At 47.4% G+C, this 25,304-nt stretch overlaps 1 protein-coding gene and 1 non-coding gene across 9 annotated transcripts in view; both read left to right on the forward strand.

Moving 5' to 3' along the window:
• LOC142890870 (ELKS/Rab6-interacting/CAST family member 1-like) overlaps positions 1-25,304 on the forward strand; it is a 112,459-nt gene that overhangs the window by 76,191 nt on the left and 10,964 nt on the right. For 5 of the 8 annotated variants that reach the window (XM_076030172.1, XM_076030171.1, XM_076030175.1 and 2 more), the window contains 2 exons: positions 5,377-5,565; positions 19,291-21,167. In XM_076030172.1, coding sequence (XP_075886287.1) covers positions 5,377-5,565; positions 19,291-19,428 — 327 coding nt within the window. In that variant the 3' untranslated portion in view covers positions 19,429-21,167. Of the gene's footprint in view, positions 1-61; positions 140-5,376; positions 5,566-19,290; positions 21,168-25,304 lie in introns of those variants that run through there. The other 3 variants (XR_012927144.1, XR_012927145.1, XM_076030173.1) reach the window with 2 other exon arrangements.
• Positions 24,617-24,728, forward strand: trnal-caa (transfer RNA leucine (anticodon CAA)). The gene is made up of 2 exons: positions 24,617-24,654; positions 24,683-24,728. It is a non-coding gene; the product is annotated as a tRNA-Leu (tRNA).

The raw sequence follows: 25,304 nt of genomic DNA on the forward strand, positions 1-25,304 counted from the left end.
ACAAAACTCACCTCCTGCTCTCTCCACGCTCACGCTGCGGCCGGACCGAACTAACCAATAGGACGATGAGGAGGGCATTTGGGCCTAGCCAATAGCACGTCGTCTTTCTCTCTCTCAGTGCGCCATTTTGTACAGAAGGGTGAGCATCTCCGCTAAGCTGCTCCAAGCCGCCGTTCACCTGCTCATCACTCGTGCTCCTCACGTGCTCCTTGTTTTTCCCCTTCCTCTCACTGTTGCATCATCCGTGAGTTTGTGCTCTCAGTCTGTCAACGTTTGTCGGTGGAAGGTGATTTTCACTTTTGTTATTGTTTGTTTCATCTCTCGCACTCTTTCCGCTCGAAACTCTGCTTTTCCTCGCGGGAGATGATTTTCTCTCTTCTCACCTAATTCATGCTTTGATGGTTTTTCCCTTCATCGCCAGTTACTTCCAAAATCACGCACCTTCATCTTCCTCATCAGTGCCTCCGTCAGTGTCTGTACGTGCGCTGCATGCAGTGTTTGAATCCTGCCAAAGTGTTCACATCCCGTCTTGCCGTGGGATGAGGCTTTTCAGCAAAACCTGCCCATGTGATGATATGATGAGAAAATGATGATGGTGAAAATGTGTTTTGCAATTAATTTGCAAATATTTTATTCTTGTTTTGTTCAAAATCTTAAAAAAAAATGAGTGAAAATTGGAGTGGAGTGGAAATAGTGAAAAGAACAGCAGGCGCCGGTCAAACCTACTCAGCCACTGCAGATTGACACATCGTGACGGCGTCCCGGCCTAACAGAACTCCCTGCGTGATCTCATTACTCGGTGAAGGCGGCTGGAAAGTCTCGTCTGTGGTTCTCTAAACGATGTCATCCGGAAAGGATCTGTTAAGTTTGGACTGGGGTCGGGTCCTGAGTATCGGCCTAAGTGCCGTGCACCAGCCGCCGAACGGTGCCACCTCTTCAGCCTCGGCCAGGGTTCCCATCGGGCTGCTGGGAGCCGTGGGATCCGACTTTGACCCCTGGTTTAACAATCAGGCTCAGGTCGCGCCGCTCCGCTCCGCCCCCTGCTGGGAAAGACACGGCCGGCGCTTGACTCGCTTTTTCCTCCCGTTTCCGTTCCCGCCGTTGCAAAAAAAAATAAAAAAAAAAGGAAAGGAAGACACGCAGCCGTGCACGACTCAGCACGCGCGTCGGTGGAAATGTGACACAGAGCATTGCATCAGAACACTGAGCGACTGTGACTCCGTCAGTCGACCCGTCAGTCGGGGCTGCAGCAACAGGAGAGAAATCTCAGCTCACACAGCAGGAGTTTGTCTTTCGTCCTCCCACAATAAACTACATTTTTAGGTGCTTTGGTTAGATCGTGTGTTTGCGCGATTGTTACTTATATTTAGGTTTTCAGGAGTTCAGTGTTTTGATTTGAAGACGTCTGAATAATTAACGGCGGCGTCTGGAAATCACGAGCCAGGCAGACGCTCTTAAAGTTTTTGTCCAATCAAAGGCGGCGGAAGGCGAAGAAGACTCAGATTAAACTTTTATGTGACATTGCATCTGATGTAAGTTTGTAAAGTCTTTTATTAGCTGTAAAATATTGTGTGAAATATATCACCAGTAGCTTGACATGAGACAGGAAGAACGCCGTGTCTGCTGTGATTAATATTTAGTCAAACGTGATGCGTTACACTTCTATGCACATGATTAATTATCCAAAAAAAAAAAAAAAACTGTCGATCTCCAGAAAAGAGCATATTTCTCCTTCAGTTTACAGCCTCCTGCAAAAAATACTTTCAGCTTTCAGCCTTTAACTTTGGATGCAGGGAGGAACAATTGTGGAAATTAAACGAAGGAAAAGTCGTTCTGGAAAATGCTGTGACATTTTGCAATAATTTGAGATGTTTTAACATTTACAGGCAAAATTAAAAAAAAAAAAAAAAATTCTTGCTGTATAATGTGGCCTTTGTGCCCAGTGCCGTTAGAACGTGAGTTCGGCTTGAACGTCTCTCTTTGGAGTTGTTTCAGCGCTACAGTGAGAGTCGACTCGGGAGCCTAATAAAGACGCACACTGTGCCTTATAGAATTATGTCTCCGCTGGGATCGTGGCACAGCACCGTTGAGGTGGGGCTCAATGGATTCATTAAGCGCGCACAGCGCATGTGTCGACTTTTGTAGCCCATGTAAGACAATAAAAAAGGCCGCAGGCAGCGTTCACACTGCACCACTTATTAAACTCAGTAAATTTAAAGAGTTTAAAGGCTGGAAGGGAGAAGTTATTACGCTCATTACGCTCTTTTTTTCAGATTGTTAATACCACCAGGGGTTAATTTGGGCTGATCTATTTTTTATTTTTTTTTCTATACATTTGCCGCTTTTAGAATTTCAAATATTTTTTTTGTGAAAAGGGCAACCAGAGTGCCAGCGCTAAACGCTGGCCGTGTTCCGTCTGTCTGTTTCGTGTTTCCGCTCCCGCTTGATCTGCGGAGCTGGGCTGCAGGTCTGCAAAGTGTCAGCAGTCTTTTTCTCTTTTTTTTTCTTTTTTTTTTGCCCCCCTCCCACCCACAAGCTCTTCAGACGGAGTAAACCAGATTAGAGAGCGTGAAGGAGCAGCTGCCGTGCATGTGTCAAACGTCTGTTTTTGTTATTTTTATTTCAAACCGGGGCCAGATTTATTTCCTTTTTCTTTTTTTTTGCGAGATCTGTTCAAATATTGGCGTTGGAGATTGCCTCGTGCGACCGACGGGAGCAGGAGCCGCGTGAAGCGCAGATTGTGTCGGATCGTGTCATTTTTTCAAAATATTTTTTCATCTTCTTTTTTTGCCGCCCGCTCCCTCGGTGCCGCCGCTGCGGCCGCTGTGGCAGCGGCGGCGGCAAGAAGGGAAGTTTTCACTAATTCCTAATGGACTGGAAACCCGATGCCAAGTCCCGGCTGGAAAATGCTGTAACTGGCACTATTTACAACTTTGATAACTGCCCCATGTGGCACACTCTCTGTCTGTGCACACTCTCCCATGCGTAGTGTATTCCAGTGCCTTTCCACAGTTGCCATGTGTGCATGTTAAAAACAAGCCAGCAGCCAGGGAGGTGGATTAGCCGCTGCCGAGCCCCAGATTGACTGTCTGAAAGCATAAAGAAACATACCCCTCAGTTGTACAGCCCGTGTGCGTGCGCGCGTGTGTGTGTGTGTGTGTGTGTGTGTGTGTGTGTGTGTGTGTGAGTGTGAGCACCCCGTGTTTGCAGTAAATAAGCCTGGGAGCCTGAATCAGAAGTGACAGCTACTTTGATTTACTGTCAGCTCTCATTGTTTTGCAGGAACGCCGGCAGCGCGGCCTCCCTTCTCCTCCGCCACCTACGTCGAGTTCCTCCTTTTTTTTTTCTTTTTTTTTTCGTTCCGCCAGGACGCTCAAGCAAATGAATTTATTGAGTAATGAACGCGCCATGCGCATACATATATATAGATAGATATGTGCGCGCACGCCCTCGCCTTTATTGTGTGTTAAGGATGTGCCTGTTTGCAGTTTGTCGTGTCTGTGTTTTGACAGCCGAGGCTGGCGTTTGGGTTTATTAGATAAGTCAAGTGTGTCTGGAGCCGCCGGGTTGCCTTTTGTTGTTGTTGTTGTTGTTGTTATAAAACCAGTCATTGTAAGTGCAGCTTGTGGAGCTCAAAGTCACTTTTGTTTTACTTTGCAGCAGGATCTAAGCTCAAATACACACATACGATTAAAGGAAGTATAGTGGAACGTTGCAACTGAAACACTTCTTATGATTTGTTGTAGTTGTTTGTCGGTCTACTTCTGTGAGGACTTTACTTTGGCTCAGATTATTTCTATGTATTTTCTTTTTGTAACCAGCCCAACAAGTTTGTATAGAAGTCATGGAAACGTCTTAGATGTAAAGAAAGACGCCGCACGGTACCTGGTGCAGCTTGTGTGGGCGGAGCAGGCGGTCAAGACACACCCAGTTGTAAAAAGGGATCAGAAAGAGGAAACAAAGGCTGCAGCAGCGGAAATAAACCTGTGGAACAACTGAACAACAGAGGCCAAAACATGTTGTTGCTGTTTTTGATGTCGTGTCACAGTATGTGTCTGCATTTTTTTTCATGTAAAACTCGCTCAGGTGTTGCGATGTTTTGTTCCAGCACTCTTGATTCCTGAGTGTTGGAACATTCAAACTGAACCAACTGAATAAAATCCAAATACTGAGGACAGAAAATCTCCTTGATGGCCTCAAATCAGAGGCGGAGGCGGAGAGAGATGAAGTTACATGATCACATTCGAGTGCCAGTGCGTGCGTGTGTGCGTGTGTGTGTGTGTGTGCGCTGAGTGATGCTGAACATAGAGCGCTAGGTGTGGACAGAAGCTGCTAGGATTGAGTGTGCTTTACCAAAACACACACACACACACACGCACTCTCACTCTTTATCAACCTTCTTAACGCGCCTCCTCCACACCTAAATCCTGCAATTCCCTGAGGAAAACACTCTAATCAGTCTGTGTGTGTGCGTGTGCGTGTGTGTGTGTGTGTGTGTGTGTGTGTGTGTGTGTGTGTGTGTGTGTGTGTGTGTGTGTGTGTGTGTGTGTGCGTGCACGTGCGTGCCTTTCTCGTGGGGGGTCTTACTTTAGACCCCCAAAATGTGCGCTAATCTGTTCCCACACAAGCACGAGTCACGAAAGACACGCGGCAGCTAGATGGAGGGAATCAGTGCTGCACCTCCCTTGGTTTCATCAGTTCGTCCTCTTCTTCCACGCTAACGTTAGAAGAACCTGCCTGCTTTAGTTCACAGAGACAAACCGTGTTTTATAAGCTACTTCTAAGCTAATATCTTTGGTTTTCTTCCGACTACAAGCTGAAAAGTTGTGCTTTTAGTGTCCTGTGAGAAGGTGAGCGGCAACTCCTTCAGCTCCGTGGAGCCTGGAGTGGAGAACTAGCATGTTGCAAAGCTAGCTTACTGCCAGGTTGTATTCTTTTCCTTTGCCCCACATGTTCACTTTTTTGTATAAAATAAAAAGCCTTTTTACTGGCATTCACTGCTTTCTGCCTGATGGTTTCATCCTCTGCTACCTGAGTCTGGTCTGCCCTGACCGCCCTTTACATGGGAAGGCGGCGATGGTCCCCCACATATCCAAAACCAGTTTAACTCCTGTCAGCAATCTTAATTTTGTGATTTTAAATATAGAAACACTAGAATTCTCCGGATTTAGAACGTTAAAAACCAGTGCAAGCAAAACAAATGCTTCTTTCACATTTGGCCGTATTAGGTTAAGGCTAGTAAATCCAAATATACTGGAGGAATAGTTTGATATAAAACAGATCAGACGCCTCCAACAGCGGCGACAGGCCGGCTGTTTTCCGTCACTTGTCTCATTATTTTATTGAATTAATATTTTCAATCCCTCCGTCTTCCAGATCATCTCTCCCCTCCTGGATCTCAACCAGAACCGCAACAAGCTGAAGCTGTACATCAGTCACCTGACCTCGCTGTGTCAGGAGAGGGACCCGGTCATCCTGCAGGACTTCAGCCCGCCCCCCGCCTATCACCGCGGCGACGACTCCGCCTCCTGGCGCACGCAGCTGCACAGCATGACGCAGGAACAGGTGCGTGCACGTGCGAGTGTGCTTTTATGACTGTGCGTGTGTGTGTGTGTGAGAGAGGGGGGGGGGGGGTGGGGGGGTAGGACACACAGACATCCACACACATCCATGTCTGGCAGTATTTTGGCGCCGTCCCGGACATTATTGAAAAAGATTTAGCCCGGCGTGTCACCTGACGACAAGCTGCTGGCAGCTGGACAGATTCTGTTTTCAGACGTCTTCACTTTTCTGGGAGTAAATTCTAATTTAGGTTTTTGGCAGGCAGGAGAAGGAGGACAATGAGGGGGAGGGGGAGGAGGAGAGTTCATGTATGGAACAAGAGGGCGAGATGAAGAGTTGCATTTATCCAACTTTTCCAGAGAGCAGGACTAAGCCAAGGACTACGAAGACTAAGGGGGGAAATGAGGATCATAGAGGAAGGGACGCAGTGTTGTAGTCTAGACCGCACCAACCGAGACCAAGACATCATCAAGACGAGAGAGTATGGAGACCAAGACAAGACCAAGACTTTATTAATCAAAGAAACATAAGAACAAAACAGAAAAATGACCAGTGTTTTTATTTAATTCAAGTTTGCTTCTAAATGGAACAACATCTCTTTTCATCAAGGGGGCAGGGTGTCACTCTGGGTGTCACAAACAGAGCGTAAAACGGCAGCAGCTGGATTCCTTTCTGTTATTATCGTGTCATTGCAGTGTTGGCTGAGTCTTGACCGGTCTTGATCAGAAATCCCGAGTCCGTCCAGTCCGAGACCGAGACAAGACCCAGTAAAAATGCCTCCGAGCCTGAGACGAGACCGAGACCCTTAAAAGGTGGTCTCGAGCCCAGGACCAAACTCCAGTACTACAACATGAGGGCGGAGCTGAAGGAAAAAGAAACACAAAAGAAAACACAACTCTGATCATTTTGACTGGTGTTTTCAGCCTCTGATTACTAACAGTGGATTATTTATATAACCCCCCCCCCCCCATCCCCCGGGTTTCTTCTTCTTTGTGGAAAAGAAATCAGCCGGCTGCACGTGGTTCACATTGAGAAACAGGGGGCCAGAGTTTCACACACACACACACACACACACACACACACACGCCCGCCATGACAGAGTGTGTGGTTGGGGTACAGCGGCACCACCTTCCTTCGCTCCTCATGAAAGCCTCATTGTGAGGCCCCTGATGTCGGGAATAAGCCTCGGCGTTCCCAGCAGCACCATCGCTCCCAGCAAAGACACTCGGTGGGAGCAGGAAGTAGCGGCCCAGGTGAGTTTTCACCCCAGGGCCGCCGCGCACTCTGCTGGGCTGCTCCGTTTTAAGCGGCAGCAAGCCGTGAGTGATTATGCGGTCCGCCGTGAAAGCTTATCTAACAAGATTTAACGCTCTTGGCACCGGGCCGCGCGCTTTTTCTCCCTCTTCCAACCTCATATTTATAAAGAATTTCAAAAATGTTGAAAACACGTCAGTTGCGGCGGCCGCGTCCAGGCCTGATTTAACGCTGAGAGGGGAAAAAAAAAAAAGAGATTTAGACGGGTTGCTTTCAGAGACTTTGTGAAGGATGTTCTGTTGTGAATCTTCTCACAGCATGTTGCCTTCAGGGCCCATTGGCCACACGAAGGAGCCCCCAGCGTTTAAGAGCCTGGACTCACAACAGGCTTGTAAACTGCTGCTATGCCAAATATGGCAGTATTCCTCATGTAACACCAGTAGCCTCAACAGCTTCTTCCGGATTGGGGTTTGCGTGACCTTGCGACTAACACAGTCTGACCTCGTGCACGGTCTTGAGGAGAGACTGCACTGACGCGGGCGCGCGGTGGGTGCACAGAGACGCCGAAAATGCGTTGAGCCAATTTCTTCTTTCTAAACAGCAAGACTCACTTGTGATTAGAGCTAATTTGTCACTTAAGTCAAGTGGCAGGTTGCAGGTTTGTTTAGTCTGATTCTTGTTTTGCGAGTTAAATTGCAAACCATAAAAGGCAACGAGGTTTTTTCTTCCCCTCGGCTCCTTCTTCATTCTGCTCCTTAACGGCCGTCTTTTATTTTCAATTCCACTTCTTTTGTTTTTACGTTTTTCCCCCCTCCTTCAGCCGTTTGTTTTTCCTTCCCCTCCGAGGAGGACCGTTCCTCCCGCTCCTCCCAAGTCTCCCGCTTGTTTTCCCTCTGAAGTGCCTCCATCAGCGTTACCGTTTATTTTGCGCTGGCGTCCCCGTCAGCCTTCGGGCCGTTGTGAGCTTTTAGAACCAATCACGTAATTATGTGATTCCCCCCCCCCCCCCCCTCCGGTGACACATTTTGCCTTCAAGACATCACACAGTAGTTCAGACTCTTTTTTTTTTTGTGTTGTTTTTTTGCCCTTCCCTTCCAAACCCACCCTTACATGGGCAGTGCCACTTGGCGCCATGCGTCTGCTTTGGACCCTGACCCTGTGCCTGCGCACAATCGCAGGCACGCACACTCATGCATACAGACACACACACACGCGCGCGTGCGCGCACACACAGGAGTGCAACCACACACACACACACACACACACAGCCTGTCTTTCATTGAGGCTCGTGCACCCCGTCCTCCTCCATCATGTGTCACCATCACCCTGGCTGACCTCTTTACCCACACACACACACACACACACACACACACACACACACACACACACACATGCGTGCGCACACACTCCAGACGGACCGTGTCGCAGTGTGCCAGCCCTCCCCACTCTGTCTTGTGGTGAGTGCGGGTGTGTGTGTGTGTGTGTGTGTGTGTGTGTGTGTGTGTGTGTGTGTTTTACAAGCCTCTCCCTGGCTCTGTTAAAATGCCTGGCACCCTGTAAAGCCATTAGGATCAAACTAAAATAGCATGTAAAACACACTCGTCGGTCGGACGCACAAACACACACTTTCCCATTGGAAACGTACGCGTCCCTCTCCCACAGCGGAGCCGCTGAGGTACCTGACCGTCTGCTTTCACAGCCAGCTGAAAGGTTCCACCTTCCGCACGACCACGCAAAAATGTTTTCTAACAGCATTATGTGTCAGAAATGGCCCCCCTTTGTGATGTCACACCGACAGGAATTTGAAAATGTCTGAAAACTTTGTCAAATTTAATCCTAAATAGGTCACGACCAAAGACCCGGAAAGGGCATGGATTTGAACTGGCACAACCCTTTCGCTCATGGTTGAGGCAGCTCTGTAAATCAGCTCTTTGTGATGTCACAGAGTGCACTGATACCAACCCCCGGGTCAGTAAGAAACACCGCCAGCCAGGTGCCTCGTTTCTCTCCGTTTCCAATCACGTGGAAAGTCCTACAAAACGTCAGCTTTTGAAGAAGAAACATTTTTTTTAACCAGAAGCTGTAAACACAAGGCTAAAAAATGTGCTGTTTTCTTTTAAGGGCGACTGCGTGACTGTTTCCACCAACACAGTGTCTGACAAAGAAACCAGACGCTCATGCAGGGGAAAGGGCGGTGGGTGAGACCGAGTCATTTCTTAAGAGTTTTATCAAGCGGGCACCTCCCAGTACAGATAACTGGTCGCATTAGGAGCAAGAAACCCTCCAGAAGCCTCCGCAGTGGATTCAGCCAAATTCCTTCCTTATGGACTGATAAGCTGGAACTCGCTGTGCCACAGCAGAGAAACTGCAGTAGAACAGGGACGCGTCCAGCATGCGAAGAAAGACCAACATTTCCAGAGTAACATAATTAAGCTGATTTTAAGGATGCGTACCAGTAAGTAAACACTTCTTGTGCGCCTGCTGAGAACAGCAAAAGTAAACAGCGCCCTTAAGATGGCCTTAATTATACTGCTGAGGTTACAGAGTGTGAGTGGAAATTTCTCTCTCTCTCTCTCTCTCTCTCTCTCTCTCTCTCTCTCTCTCTCTCTCTCTCTCTTTCTCTCTCTCTCTCTCTCTCCCTCTTTTTTCTGGACATTTTTGGGGTCGGTTCAAGCCTCGGAGTCGTCTCGGTGGCAGACGCGAGAGGCCAAAATACTTGTTTCACAGCATAAGCCGCAACACAAACACTATGCGCGCACCGTATACAGAAAAGGAAAAAACAAAACGCCCAGTTTTTGCAGCTGGGGGGAGAAAAGAGAGAGAGAGAGAGAGAAGAGAGAGAAAATGGCTTGACAGGACAACCACAGGGCCCGCAGTGGTCGGCAGGTTGGGAGTGAAATCGACGCTGAGTTGTTTTAATTCAGCTCATAAACGGGATAACAAGATTTTTTTACTGGGTATTGGCAGGGGAAGGTGTTGTAAGGATTCTGATCTATTTTCTGGATGCATTCGTTGCTTCTTTAACTTTGTTCCACTGGTTCCTCGTCGGAGCCCCTAAACTGTGACGCGTCCAGAGCTGAGCCCTCGCTGACGTACTACGCTAACGCCCGCACATTTGTTGAGTTATTCAGGTACAAATATTAAAAAAAAAAAAAAAAAAAAAAACACGACAAAGACTCTTATCGGCTTAGCTGCAGGAGTGAAAATCGCAGTGGAAACGCAGCTCTGAAACTTTTGAGCCACCATGTGATCTTAAACAGATGTTGGCCGTCCCGTCTGGTTCCCTACTTTGTGCTAAGGGCCAAACACTGCGCTGTGCTGAGTCAAACACTTTTTATTGTTATTGTCCTGGCTCAAGCACATCCGCTTCGGTGCAGTCGCTCAACTTTTAGGGACATTTATTTTTTTTTTTGCGGCGTACGCTTGAAGTGTGATTAAACGCAGCTCGTTGACGTTGAAGAATCTACTCACAAGTGCATTAACATCCATGTAGGTTATTGCTCTGCGCCGGACAATGCGTTTTTAAGATGTGGCTACGATGTACTCGCTCTTCGCAGTTCGGCCGCGTTGCGGTCGGCTCAGCTGAGTCAGGAACAACCTAATAGTTGGTTTGGTTTTCGGCTGTGTTTTTGTTTGGCCTTTGCAATAAATACAAGTGGAAAACCTCCCAGATTGGGCATAAATACGCTAGTTTGTTAGTACTTTTCTCCCAAAAAACTCAAGCCAGTACTTCAAGGTTTTTGGTTCCACGTACTCCAGTCCCAAATTCTTAATTGGGCGGAAAAAATGTGAGTGAAAAGTGTGCACAATTTCGCGGCGTCTCACACTCACTCACGTCAAGCGCCATGTTGGTGGCGTCGCTCAAGTTGCGTAACGGCGTTAGCGTGCTGGAGTGGCTGCAGAAGTATCTTGAAGCTGGCTTTGGAATAGTTGTGGTGAGGGTTTGTTTTCATGTGTAATTAAAAAGTCCTTTGTTTAAAAGAAAAAAATAAAGAAGAAGAAGACAAAGACGAGAACGAGTCCGTCACGGAACTTATGTAAGTGAGAGCGAGCCGAGCCCCTGAGCTCAGGGCCTCCTCTGGCTCGTCCACTCGCATAATCCAATCACTCCCACGTCCATAAAACGTCGCGTCACATCGTCACAAATGATATTTTAAAACCATCCGTTCTTCCTCCTCACTCGTAGATAAAAGTCCATCACTGTGGTTTTTTTTATAACTAAAGACCCGTCATGCACAGCGGGGTGAGCTGAAAGGAAAGGTTTTTTTTTCCCCTCCGATTAAGCATTTGCGGGTCACTGCGTTCTCACGCGTTAACGTCCATGTCCTGCTCTGACCTCAGGACCGACTGCCGAATATTAGCGTGCCCTTCCAAAAGTGAGGTTTGACCGAAAGAGCTGTTTTTCCTGTGCCGTCGTCATAATAATAAGCTTTATGGCTCAGTGACGTCGCTAATGAGCACCAAGGAGAACTGGCATTATGTTCCACACACACACACACACGCAGGAAGTCTCTGTTTCGCTGGCGTCGTGTGTGCGCGCGCCACATTGTGTGGAAAAGCTATCAGGGCAACGCGGCGCATCAGGGCGTTTTAAGTCGCTCCCACTTGCGCGCAGGAGAACATTTTGAATGACGTGTCGCTGGCCGCAGCCGTCGCTCGGGTCGAGGATCGCGAACCCTCGGACCCCGGAGCGAGAGGGCCGTCTCCGCCAAGTCAAACTGGAGAAACCTCAGCGGAGCCGAGTCGGCCTATTTACAACTCGACGAGTCATTGTGATGAAAGAAGGCACCGCACAATTACAGGCTCCCGAGTGTCACTGTTGTTGCAGCGCGATCTCCAAATGGAAGGTTTGTGCAGGCAGCGGAGGAACTTTTCTCGCATCAGTGCCATTAAAAAAAGTCAAAAAGTGTGGGATCTTTTTTTTTTTCACTCCACTGAAGTAAAACCGGCGAGGCTTTTAAAGGTCCCGTTTAATAAATGCCAGGTTGACTTTACAAGCGACTTCTAATAATCCAACAGTAAAATGTGTCTCCATCCTGTCAGTGGGATCTGCAGACGTGCAGAAAACTCTGTCCTTTACGACTTTGGCCTGCTCCCGAAACCTGGAAATCATCCCTTTGTGATGTCACAAAGGGCAGTGGCATCTCTCCCCAAGTTGTTTTGTTTTTGGCCCCTGTCCATCCAACATGGATGCAACAAACTCCAGATATTTTCTGCAGAACTCTTTTGACCTTTTTCTGGGTTTAGCTCTCAGGAGTCCAGGATGAGAAAAAAAGATCTGAGAATGAGGTAGAATATCATTGTATGCGGTCCTTTAATAAACCTTCAGTGTGAGTGAACTACACTGGTCTCCTGCTGCTGCTGCTGCGGCGGCGGCAGCTGTGGTCGCTTTAAATGAATCTCCAAAAAACCCCCAATCCATCGTGATACTGAACGGCTGTAAAAACCGATCCGATCCGTCATAAACATGGCGGGCCATCGTGGGATTCTTTTATGCATATGAGGAAACCAGACGAGACCAGAGGCCACGCTGCCCAGATGCGACTCCTCCTCCTCCTCCAATCAGCTCGAAGCTGATCCCCCCCCTCCCACTCCCTCCCGCACATAATCAGTGTTGTTTCAGCTCGGCGGCCCGATGCCCCCGGTGGCACGGCCGAGCTCCTGCGTGCAGACTGGCAGGCAGCAGGGGAACTGCGCGCGCGTGGCGCCTCGGAGGTCAGCGATTGGCTGCAATTTTTGATTGATAGGCGACAGAAAAACAGGAAGGGGTGGAGCGGGAGCGCAAAGACATGGCAAGTGATAATGCGGAACCCGGCGGCGGTGGTTGTTGTTGAGTCTTGTTCTGTGGTGCGGTGCCAGTGGTAGAAAACATGATACTTTTCATGAAAAGACTTTTATTGAATATGTGGCAGAATAGCATTCTACCGCATCCACACACACACACATGCAGTCCAACCGATGAAATTGTACGTTTTGCAGCGCCGATGGTCAATACGGGGTCCCCGGCCCGTCCATTTGTGCTGTGTTGTGGTCGGGGGTCTCTGCAGGCCTTCATTAGGCAGCTCCGCTTCCTGCTTCCGAGGATGATTGTTCTCCCTCTAAATAGGACACAGAGGTCCTTAATGACCGTTACACCGCACACACACACACACACACACACACACACACACACACACACACACACACACACATATTGGACTCTCAGTGCCCATTTCCTAGCTGCACACAGACACATTGGTATTGGATTTTTGCAGGTCATTACAGAATAACTGCAGGCTTTTTTTATCCAGACTTGATGTCTTTACCAGGTGATGTTTGGGTTTTTTTTTGTGTGTGTGTTTGTCGTCTTCCCTCTTGATCTTCCCTCCTCTCGCCCATCGCTACCCTCTTCTTCTGCCTCTGCCGTCGTTTGATTTCCTCTCCCCTCTTCCAAACTGTTTGTCTTTCTCTCTCTGCCCGTCCGCCCGTCCTCTCCCCTGTCTGTAATTGGGGAGACGAGCCGCCGGCGCTGCTGGCAGACGACGAGGCCAGAGGCTGAAATGATCGCGTGGGGAGCAGCGGCGATGCTTCCTCGTTCATCCTGAGCTGTTAGAAATTCGTATCACGCCGGCTGCCGTTATCTGCTCAAGCTCCCTTTGTCTTTTTTCCCTTATTTTTTATCGCTGCCACGTGTTCACGCTGCAGGAATTTACATCGGGGGGTGGCTGTAACATCTTTGTGGGACGTTAAAATATCGATTAATGCGAGACCACGCGCACGTTGAGCCCCACTTGACATCTGTTTGCTGTGTAGCTTCTGGCCGTGCATCGTTTTCACAGTAGAAACAATGCTTTTTCATTCACGAGAGGTGGCAGCTAAGTTCCCAGCTCATGCCCGCATCTTTTCTTTTTTGCATTTCTTATCTTTGAGATTTCATAAGACACTGATAATTGTCTGAGAATACGCCAATAAAATGTATTATTAAAAATGATGTTGTTTTGAGGAGGGACACGACGTCCATTACCCCCAACCCCTGTGTTCGGCCGACGCAATCTAATTATTTCTGGCAAAACTATTGACACAAAAGTGTGTTTTTGCAAAAGCTTTTAAAGCGAGCGTACATCCTGTATGTCGCCCGTTTTTAATACAGTTGGACTGCTGCGAAAAGTTGTTTAACATGCACGGCCAGTGTGAGGACGGTAATGCATTTGTTCCCTGTGTGGAAGTGCAGGAATAAGTGACCTTGATGCAGCCATAAAGTGCATAAGCACTGTTTATGCCCAACCAGCAGTTCTAAAACAAATGTGTTAATAAACTGCACGCAAAAGAACATCCAGCGTGGAAAGGCCTTTAAAAACTTTTTTATGTTGGCATTTTCAGCTTCGACAAAGGATGAAAAAAAAAAAACACTCCACTCCACTCCACACTCCACACTTGGGTTTTTTTTGTGTTTTATTTTTCCGCAGCCTGAACTCCATCCTTAAAGTGGCCTGCACAGCCGAGGCTTACGAACAACGCCGAGTCGGTCGGAGCCAAACTACCTCCGTCATTAATGATTGTCCCATCGGGAGGTTACACCTACGTCCGGGTGGGGTGGAGGGGGGTTGAATGCCGCCGCCTGTTTCTGCCGCTAATTCCTGCAGTCATTAGCACAGCGACCCCGAGAGGCCCGCTCAAGTCCTTCCTTTATTTACAAGCAGCGCTCTCGGCGAAGGCACAGCCGCCGCATTCAGCTGGAAGAATTCCACTAATTGGCTTTAATAAGACATCGGGAAAAAGGAGGGGGAGGGCGGCTCAACCGGGGGGCTCCTGAGCAAGGCACGGCGCTCTGGTTTTAGCGCTTAGCGCCCCGTGCCCACCTCTCCAAGTGCTCCCGGGGGGCCGGCCTGTAAATATGAATATGTTCCTGCACTCAATTTGGGCTGATTAAATCGCCGCTCGTAATAAATTCCCGCGCAACATCAGAATGACCGCAACACACACACACACACACACACACACACACACACACACACACACACACACATTTCCCTTGTATGTGGAGGTTTTGTTTTTCTTTTTTTTCATTTCTTTACCTCCAGCCGAAGGTTTCAGTCTTGCAGGAGCAGCTTCAAGTGCGAGTCCATGGACTCTTATTCCCCGTGCAGCTCGTTAGCCGAGCTGCCTGAACAGCAACCCACACACACACACACACACACACACACACACACACACACAGAGTTAGTGCTGCAATTTTATACCCTGCGCTGCAAAGGCTTATGAAGCAGTTTACATACTGTGTAAGCCTATAAGAGCCGTAATGGTTTAAATAGGGGCAGGCAGAGAGACTGGGGTTATAATAGTCAACATTATACTTTATCCCTATGATATTGCACCCATAAGTGTGTCTCTACAGGCCTGCTGTGGCAGAGTCTGCTGCCTTTTTAAAGCTTCCGGATCACATCTGTGCTCCCCAGACTCTGACTGTGAGGGAAAAACCTGGACCGGAGTTTGTCCCTCAGTGTTTCTCTTCTTCGTTATTCTCTTTTTCTCCCCGTTTTGTTTTACACAAGTCTGTCCTAAATGGTCAGAGCCGCACCCAAATATTTATTGTGCCAGCGTTAGAGTTAAAATTAATAATGCATAAAAAGCAGGTTTGGGCGCAGGAACTATGGGAGGAAAATATAAAAAGCTCCTCTTTGGCCAATAAATGGAGTCATTTCATTAAATTAATGGCTTTGATTTAATAATAGAATAATACAGGATTCAATATATATATATATATATATATATAAATATATATATATATATATATATATGGCTCTAAGCCTTTCTAGTTGATTTTGGCTCCCCTTTGTCTTATACAGGAGAAAATGGCTTTTTTTTTTTTTTTTTCGTATTTTTGCAAAGGGAACATTTGTCCAGAGGGAGGTGTTATTTTTTGCAGAGCTTCAGGTCAGTAGTTAGTGGGTCACTGAGCTTCACTGTAAGTAGCCACGATGGATAGGGACGCGGGTCCGGATCTCATGATTCACGGGACGTAATTTCCCCTCGGAAAGCAGTCGAGAGAGTTTTTAAACATCGCAGCCACGGGAGGAGACGGGGAGGGAGACAGTTTCTAAATAAGCAGACCTCCGGCATGACGATTCATCCGAGAGGGGGAAGCTGAATCGTTGACCTGAACAGATTTGTGTTCCGTCCACCCTTGCACCCGCACATCGCTTTTTTTTTTTTCTGTCTCTCTCGCTGCGTTAATCTCTGTTTCTGTGCTGAGTTATGGTTTCTTTAGAAAACATTAGCATTCCTGCGCCAAGAGGTTCAGGGCCCTGTGTGCACGCACGCACACACACACGCACACACACACACACACACACACACACACATACTTCTCATCCTCATTCTCAGGCTGATAACCCACACATGCATGTATGTGTGCATGCTTGTGCCCAAGTGCAAGGTTGGAACGTCTGTGTGTGTGTGTGTGTGTGTGTGTGTGTGTGTGTGTGTGTGTGTGTGTGCGCGTGTGTGTGTGTGTGTGTGCAAGCCCCTGATAAGACAGATAATGATCCATCATGATAATGGAGCTTTAATGGCTGCAGTTAAAATCATCTTCAACAAACCCTCTCTGTGTCTTCCTCACACAAACACACACACACACACACACACACACACACAGACACGCGCACGCACTGGCCTATGCATCTCACCCCCCTGTCTATCGCCAAACCTCCCACAATCCTCTCTGTCACTCATTAAGTGATTGCTTAGCTTGCAACATACATGTTCACCTCCAGCTGCACTGAGGCGCCAAGGGAAACAACAAGATCCCTGCACACACACACACACACACACACACACACACACACACACACACACACACACACACACACACACACACTCCTCGACTTTCACAGAGTGAGCCCTGATTTATTTTCATTTTCCCTGTTTTGTTTATGTATGAGAAGATGAGCTTCTAAACCAACTAATCCCATTTTAAAGGATGGATTGATTTTTATTCACTTTCCACCCAAACCTTTGGGAAGCTCAGGAAAAGCCCTGAAATAATTCCTCATAATTTGATCACTGGAACGAATTTGTCCTATTTTTTTTTTTTCTCTTAATTTTAGTGACCTCATCAAAGGCGTTTGCAGCTTGAGCTCACAAATCGTCGACTTTTATTGCTGCGGGGAGGTTTGGAGTGATGGCTGGCGCTTTCTTGTGGTCGTGTTAACAGTTGTGTTGAGCTACTTGGATTCGTAATGCCACTGGCTTTTGATGTCGTACGTTCAAATGAAATGGAAATATATTGAGTAAAAACACATTGCAGTGCAGCGCAGGGCAGAAGACTTGTTGCAGGCAGTGGCAACACTAAACACACTCACAATAGTCGATGGGCTGTCTGAAAATATTTATATCTGAAGTGTTTTATCAGGTGTTCTGAGATGTTAATTCTTGGAAAGATAAAAAAAAACAAAAAAACAACTGAGATGGTGACTGTGTCTTTCGCACGCTCCACGCTCGTCCGTGGCAGGTATCAGCGCCGCGTTTGACCCACATGGTCTTGGGTTCCGCCTGGAGCGTCTGTCTGCGCCTGAGGTCACGGAGCAGAAGACAGCCGAGCGGCCAATCGCAGCCATTTATCTCTCCTCAGTCATCGCGCGAGCCCTTATCTTTACGGCTGTGTTTTTCTGGGAGACCACCGCGGCTGAAAAACGCCGGAATTACCTGCGCGGAAAGTTGGCACGGAGGGCGGAGGTGGCAGAACGGGGGGAGCCTGGCCAGGAGATACAGATGCTGCGAGTAATTGCAAATCCAAGCAGATGAAGGGGGGTGAAACCTAGGAATCTCCGACAAATCCTGGAAAACATGGTCCACTGGTTCTAAAAAAAAAAAATAAAATGTCCATTTCAGAGGTGGATATTCACTAACAATTAGCAGTTCTACGGCTCAGTGCAGTTTTACACATGAGCGGAGTCGCTGTAACGTGAAGTACCTCCGAGGCTCCCTGGCAGAAGACCTGAGAGGAGGGAAGAAGGTTAAGAATTAAAGAGAAAATATTTTGCCACTGTCTGACCCAGGCCTCCCTCGCTCGCTCGCTCTCTCTCTCTCTCTGTCTCACACGCACGTACACACACACACACACACACGCACGCACGCGCGTATAAATGCGGGCTTGTGTTACACGAGTGTTTGAGCGCCGCTCTTATTGATACAGATGTATTGGTCATTAAGCCAGATGGCTTTGACGGCTCGGCTCGGCAGCGGCCAAGGAAAACAATCCATCCGCTTGCAAGAAATGTTCCACTCTGCACGAGCGAGGGGGAGAGAGACAGTGAGAGAGAGCGAGAGAGAGAGAGAGAGAGAGAGAGAGAGAGAGAGGTGCGCTGGTGTTTTTGGATCACCGTGCCATGTTTGTACACGTGTGTCACCTTTTATTTGCCCCTTAATGATTTTTGAGCAGTAACAGTAGCTGAAGGCAAAAAAAAAAAAAAAAATTAGAAACACAAATGTGTCTCTACGAGGTGAGGGGAGTGAGAATCCCTTTTCCTCTTTTTCAGAAAGTCTGCACTAAAAAAGGAAGGAAACGCGCCCTCTGTGATGTCACAAAGGGGCTTGCATGGGTTGAATGCTGGACCTTTGAAATCCAAAAATTGAAAAAAGAAAACATGGTTTCCATCAAAAATCAGAGAAACTTTTTCAAATTTCGATTTTCCTGAACCTCACAGGGAGGACTATTCCAAGGTAGTGTTCACTCTTCTATTACAGCGAGGGAGAGAATGCAAAATCTCAATCCCGCAGTCAAGGCTTTTTACAATTTTTGATCCATCCATCCATTTTCATACCCGCTTCTTCCTGCACTCAGAGTGGCGGGGGTCTGCCGGAGCCTCTCCCAGCTGTCATAGGGTGAAGGCAGGGTGACACCGTGGACAAGTGGCCAGTTCATCGCAGGGCCACATAGAGACAAACAACCATTCGCACTTACATACGCACCTACGGACAATTTAGGACTGTGGGAGGAAGCTGGAGATCCTGGAGCGAAACCGCGCAGACACAGGGAGAACAAGCAAACTCCACACAGAGAGGCGCCACCATGTCGCCCCAATATTTTTAATCATGTTGAGATTTTGCATTCTCTCACTCTATTTTGGTACAGCCTATACTAGCTCAGAACAGTCCTCCCAGTGAGTTTCAGGAGAATCAGAGTCCGAAATCTTTTCAGATTTCTGATGAAAACCATGACCGCGCAGTCATGGCTTTTTTTTTTTTTTTAAATTTTTTCCGTATTGAAGCAAAAACACAAATGTGTCTCTCCTCTTTTTCAGAAAGTCTGCGCTAAAAAAAAACATGTGCTTCAGGAAATGCGCCGTCAGTGATGTCACAAAGGGGTTGATTGCAGGACCTTTGAAATCCAGGACAAACCAAACCTGAACTAAGTGAAACCAGTTGCAAAGAAGTAGTTTGTGTAACGTCTGTTTGTGTTTTTGTGTTTCTTTCCTGTGTGTGTGTCCTTCCCAGTTGGAGGCGGAGTTGGCGCTGTGCGAGAGGGAGGGGGCGGAGCTCCAGGAATACGCCAACCAAGTCCTGCAGCAGATCGCCGACCGATGCCCCGACATCTTGGAGCAAGTCGTCAACGCTCTGGAGGACAGCTGCTGACACAAACACACACAACTACACACACACACACACACACACTGAGAGAAGCGTCCTTTACTCACTGACACCAAACACACTAAAGATGTTTCCCCTGCTGTCCTCACTTGCGTTAAACGAAGCGTTTAACGTGTAAAAGGCTTTGTGTTTGAGTTCTTCTCAGTCGACTTCATTGGAAATCTCCTCGTGTTTATCGACTCGTCAAACATGTATTTTCCAAACTGCTGGGAACAGAAAGCACCCGGGACACGTGGCCGTCCGGTGCCCCTGCAGTCAGGCCGGCGTTTGGAATTGCGATCAGAACTTGATGTGTTTTATGGAGGGAAAATGTCTCTTTTTTTTTTACGTTTTTGAAAAAAATAAAGGCTGAGGGCAGAACCGAAGCTGCCAGCTTGTTTCTGAGGCCAGACTTACACGCTGTTACCACATTGTTATTTCATTTTTTTTTTCTTTGATTTTTTTTTTTTTGTTCTTCAGCTGCCTTCGACTCTTTACATCATTTGCTGCTAACCTCCGAAGCTCCTTGCTTTTCTTTTATTTATTTTTTTTTCTGCTCTGTGTCTGACGAAACGTCCCGGGCCTCGCAGCCTCCGCCGCTTGTTGTCTCTACGTCTCCATGGTTTGTGTAAATTGTACAGAAGAGGACTTTTACTTAGGCGGAGACGCAGCTTCTATCAGGGTAACTCGACACCTTCATCTGTTGTTTGCTCGCGGTTGAAGACACACACACTCACACCACGATGGATCTCGCACTTTTCCCTTTATTGAAACACACTGGTGTAGATATTTTCTATTCCGTCGGCCTCCTCGCTCTCGTGACAATCGCCATACCTTCTTCTCTTGTGTTTTCGTTCCTTGGTTTGTTTTTGAGGATTTTAAAGTAACGGCTCTGTATTATTATGTTTTTTTTGCCTTTATTAATATATACAGTACATATATATGCGCTAAGATTCTTGAGTGAAAATGTTGTTATGCATCGTTCGGAATGTTGCATAATGTCCAATGTCAGAGATTCTATTATTTTGTGATTTCGCAAGGAACCGCATATGTGTTCTTGCAGGAAGGAGGGGGACTGTTATCGTGAAGGTATTTTGCACCTGAGTGAGGTTCTGGGCACATGCTCTGTCTCCTGTTCCCGCTGTGTCAGATGGAAGTGGCACGACGAGATCGCTCGCAGCCTCGACCAGCTGAGAGGTGAAATCTCCTCCGAGGCTGTTTCGGGATTGTTTTTCTTGCGTCGCTGCGAGTTTTAATGCGTCGCTCTCGCTGTGCCCTTCCTGCTTTAATAGAAATTCCTGGTGGGGCGAGCAATGGGAACTTAGAACAGAACAGTCGCGTCTGAATTGACACCATCATTTAAACCGGCCAATAAAAGAAAAGGTTGGCTCCTAATCCTGCTTAATAAAAAATAGCCTCTGTGCCATTTAGGTGCAAACGAGGAGTTTCATTCCAAGTTATTTTTCGCTGCAGGTTCCTCGAATGGAACCTGTTGCTTTAATTAAATGAAAAAAAACTGAAAAAAAAATGGAAAAAGCTTTAGTGATCTTGAAACGTTTGCGTCTCAAGGAGTGGAAATGTGTCAAGCTCATGTTTTGGAGAAAAAAACTAAACAAAAAAGTCATCAGTATTTTGCTTTCTGTTTTCTACTGATCATGTTTGTTTTTCGGGAACGCTCGCCAGGACTTGGCTGTGGAGGTTTGGAATGAGAGAATGGTAATAAAATATGGATTTATCATGCAAAAGACTTCTGTGGGTCTTCTCTTCTCGCTCTTCGAACCTCTCAACACCTTTTTCCTTTCAGCCTTCCGACGACGGGTTTCCCGAGAGGCATGGCGGTTCTTCTGGGAACATTGTTCCACTTCCTCCCCTCTCTGACGCCCCCACCCCCAACGTCCTATCTCCCACCTCCACAAACGCTTCCTCTTATCTTGTCACCCGTGCCTTATTTTTCCCTTAACCGCCCATGGTGATGATATTATTCCATCACACATGGCCTCTTCCTGTTCCACTTTTCACAACACTCACACGCGCGTGCGCTACCCACACTCAAAGTCCAGCCGGGCCATCAGTTATCGACGCGAGCAAAAGCCTTCCAGCCTCAGTTACAGGCCAACGGTGGTCCTCCGTGGTCCGCCTGAAACAGCCACTTCTCTTTGAAAATGAGAGCGTCTCGTGCTTTAAAGTGCTAATACTAGAGTTGAAACACACACGCGGTACAGGTAGAGGTCCTTTCATGCGCTATCGGCACTTTTTGAAGTCGGTTCACCTCGCAGGCTGAAGACATTTCCAGACGTCTGGCCGCAGAAAACTCTCCAGCGCTGCCAGTAGAAATCCGTTATCCTTTGGTCGCACCACCAAACCACCAAATGTATGAGAGGTTTTAACCTAGTTTTCTTATCTTTCCCTATAATAGCAACCAAACAGTGTTTATTTATCAAGCACCAAAAGTGTAGTGTAGCGTTAAGCTGCAGATAATGTAAAAATATAATCACTTCTCTGCATGCAACCACACGTCTGCGTGTTCCGAATCAAGTCTTTTTTTTTCTCTCATCTGCGGCAGATTATCACACTTTAAAACATGAAAGCCAGTGGAGACACACACACACACACACACACACACACACACACACACCTCTTTAATGTTTGCGGCATACATATGGCTGCAGGTCAGCGTTCCTCGACTCATTCAACTAGAAAACCTGTGCTAACAGACGCGCCCAGCTGCTCCACTGACCTTCCGTGGCGACCTCGGCCTTTGACTCCCTCCGAGGAGAATTTTCAAAACATCATCAGGTTATTGGGGTCATTTTAATTTTTTTTCCCCCCCGCACACACTCAATAAAACACGCAGAGAAAAGACTCAGTGACAGTTCTTGCACACAGGGCACACATGTTTACCTCCACATGTGGCAGCACTTTGCGCAAATGTGTCGGTGCCCCGGGGTGTGTCGGCTCTGCTTTCGCCATCCACTGTCCTAATAAAAGCCAGCGGAGGGAGACAGCAGGGATGGATGGACGGATTGAGGGAGGGAGGAGAGATATGCATGTATGGCTGCCTGATTTATGTGATGGAGGGCAGGAGGGAGGAGTGAGGCTGAACGGGGCTGAGAGCTAGACGTCTTTTCATCTTTATGTCTCGACTCACGCAGCTCAGCGTCTTTGAGCTGTCTCGGAACCAGGAGGTTGCCAGAATTTACACCCTCTCAAAACCTTCGAGGTCCCATATTAGTCCAGTTTTTAGATCCTTATCTTTCATTCCCGGAGTCCAGCGGGGGCAGCTTCGCATGACTGAAGCCCAATATTTAGCCCTGTGTTGACAGCCGACTGCAAAAACACTTGGCTTTTTCGATGATGCACGACCTTCCATGTGTTTGGAGGGGAACAGAAATGCAGCCACTTTGAAGATGGAAGCAGAAGAAGAAAGTTATAAAATACAGGGGACTATTAAGACCATTTAATGAATTTAATATATTAAAATCTTACAAGCTTAATGTCTGATGGAGGGCTTAACAATAAACCGAAGCACTCAACCTTGCAGAACTACACCTTCTCTCCTTATATTTCTGTCCCTTTAATTGTGGTGTCACGGCTGTGACTTTTTTAGCTGGCGTGACAAATAATTGAAGAAGTAGGGAATGCTGCAGGACCTGAGCATGAGTGCGCACACGCACGCACGCACACACACGCTATCTACCACACCTTTCCGTTCAAAGCTGAGGTGTAGATAAGATCCTGCTGATACTGGTGGTGCACAACAGAAAGAGCCGTGATGTCCTCTGAGATAACGTTTAGCAGCACACGTCTACAGCCTACATCCACCTCACTGCATGTGTCTCACGTCGTGAGCAACACCAGGGGAGACAGAATTTGCCAACCGAGGAAGTGGGCAGCCCTGGTTTCGGCTCTGGCTGGATGTGGTTTCTATCGTTGTGCTATGCATCACACATGAGTGGGGAGGAGGGAGGAAAAACAAACTAACAGCAGCTCTTCTTTAAAGATTCAGTCAATATTGCATATTTTTGGAGTTTAATAATTAATGATCTCAGCTGTGGTTTGAGGGCACGAACTTGTTGCCTTGTTGGTTTTGGATGTTTTAGTTTGAATTTTTTTTTTCAATGCACATTCGTTCGGGTAAAGTAAACGAATAAGTGAACTGTAGGCGGACGAGGCGGGCTGCAGGAAAGAACGTGCAATTGTGAGGGACGGACGGAGGACGGCAGTGAGCTGTTGGAAAAACCTTTGAGAGGAAATAAAAACAATGTGAGAGGAGCGGAGCTGTGAAAATAAGCCGTTAGCCGCCGGTAGTCCAAACATCCAGCAACACTGAGGACATTATCCGACCTGTCTGCTCACCCGACTTTAAAGCTCCCCGTATTCTTTGCATTCTCACGTCTTTATTTTTCATCCTGGACTCCAGTGGGGCAGCCTCACGTGATTTATTATCCCCGCAATCGCTACGGTATAATTAGTCCTCCGTTTACAGCGTTCTCCAAAAACAGTCCTGGGTTCTAGCTACCCGTTTAGACTGGTGTACAGTTGGGCATTCCGCATTTTTAGATGGGACGATAACAAAGCAACAAGCAAGAGGTTGATGTCTAGCTCTTAACTGATAGTAACTACTGGACTGTTCAGTCTAATTGTTGAATTTAATTGATGGTGGTGGTGCAGTGGTTAGCGGTGCCACCTCACAGCAAGAAGGTCTTGGGTTTGATTCTCCTTGTGTCTGCGGGGGTTCTCTGGCTTCCAACAGTCCAAAAACATGCATTTAAGGTGAATTGGAAACTCTAAATTGTCCATAGGCGTGCGTGTGAGTGTGAGTGGTTGTTTGTCTCTATGTGGCTGTGCAGTGAACTGGCAACTTGTCCAGGGTGTCACCCTGCCTTCGCCCTATGACAGCTGGGAAAGGCTCCAGCAGACCCCCGTGACCCTGAGTACAGGAAGAAGATGGATGGATTAATAGAACAAAAGTATAAAAAAAAAGAGAGAGCCACAGAACAGAAGGTGCAGATAAAACTTGCTTCTTCTAAAAATTCTAGCAAGAAATATGCAATAAGAAAATAACATCCATTTTCTATACCCATTTCCTCCTGCAGTCAAGGTTTCAGGGTGAATAACTAACCAACATTCTTACTATTTGTGGATAATTATGTATGTAGAAATGTAAACGCCAATAGCGTAGTATTGTCTTTGTGTCAGGATGGCCGAGCGGTCTAAGGCGCCAGACTCAAGGTGTTGCACCTTCCTGTGCAGAGGGGAATTCTGGTCTCCGAATGGAGGCGTGGGTTCAAATCCCACTCCTGACAACTTTTCTGTCTGCGCCCTCCTCATGAGTTATCTCGAGTAGATTATTATCGTCTTAATATCTCTGTGGTAAGAAGTTGTCAGATATTGGATAACTTGCAAAATGTAAGTTAATTTCTTTTGTATTTGAGATCAAAAACAATAGGTGCAGTGAAGCAGCGAGACTCCCATCACGTTAATATGGTGGTCAAAGCTGTAAGAAAGTGATGAGGATGAAAATTCCCCGAAACCACCGCGTCTCTGCCAGACGCCTCAAGCTAACGTCTGCTAAGCAACGTTAGCAATTGCCCGTGTTGTCAAAACTGATTTTGACAGCTTTTTGTTTTTATTTATTTGTGGGAAAATATCCCAAACGCGTTGCACCAAGTTTGACCGCAAGGACCACAGTCCAAAAAAAAGCATTGTTAATTGGGTTGAGTTGATTCCAGACCGAGTCTCGCCGAACCTGGCAACCCAATAGGAAGGCGAGGCGAGAATGTGTGAGAGTGACGCCTGCTGGCCTGCTGTGTCACTGCAGCCGCGTTCCTTCGGATTCGAAAGCGCTTCGTCTCGGGTTGAGGTGAACCGCTGAACCCCCC

The sequence above is a fragment of the Nelusetta ayraudi genome, unplaced genomic scaffold (genome assembly GCF_046127955.1).
Source record: "Nelusetta ayraudi isolate G7.1 ecotype Tasmania unplaced genomic scaffold, CSIRO-AGI_Nayr_v1 ptg000027l, whole genome shotgun sequence".
Classification (NCBI taxonomy): Eukaryota; Metazoa; Chordata; class Actinopteri; order Tetraodontiformes; family Monacanthidae; genus Nelusetta; species Nelusetta ayraudi.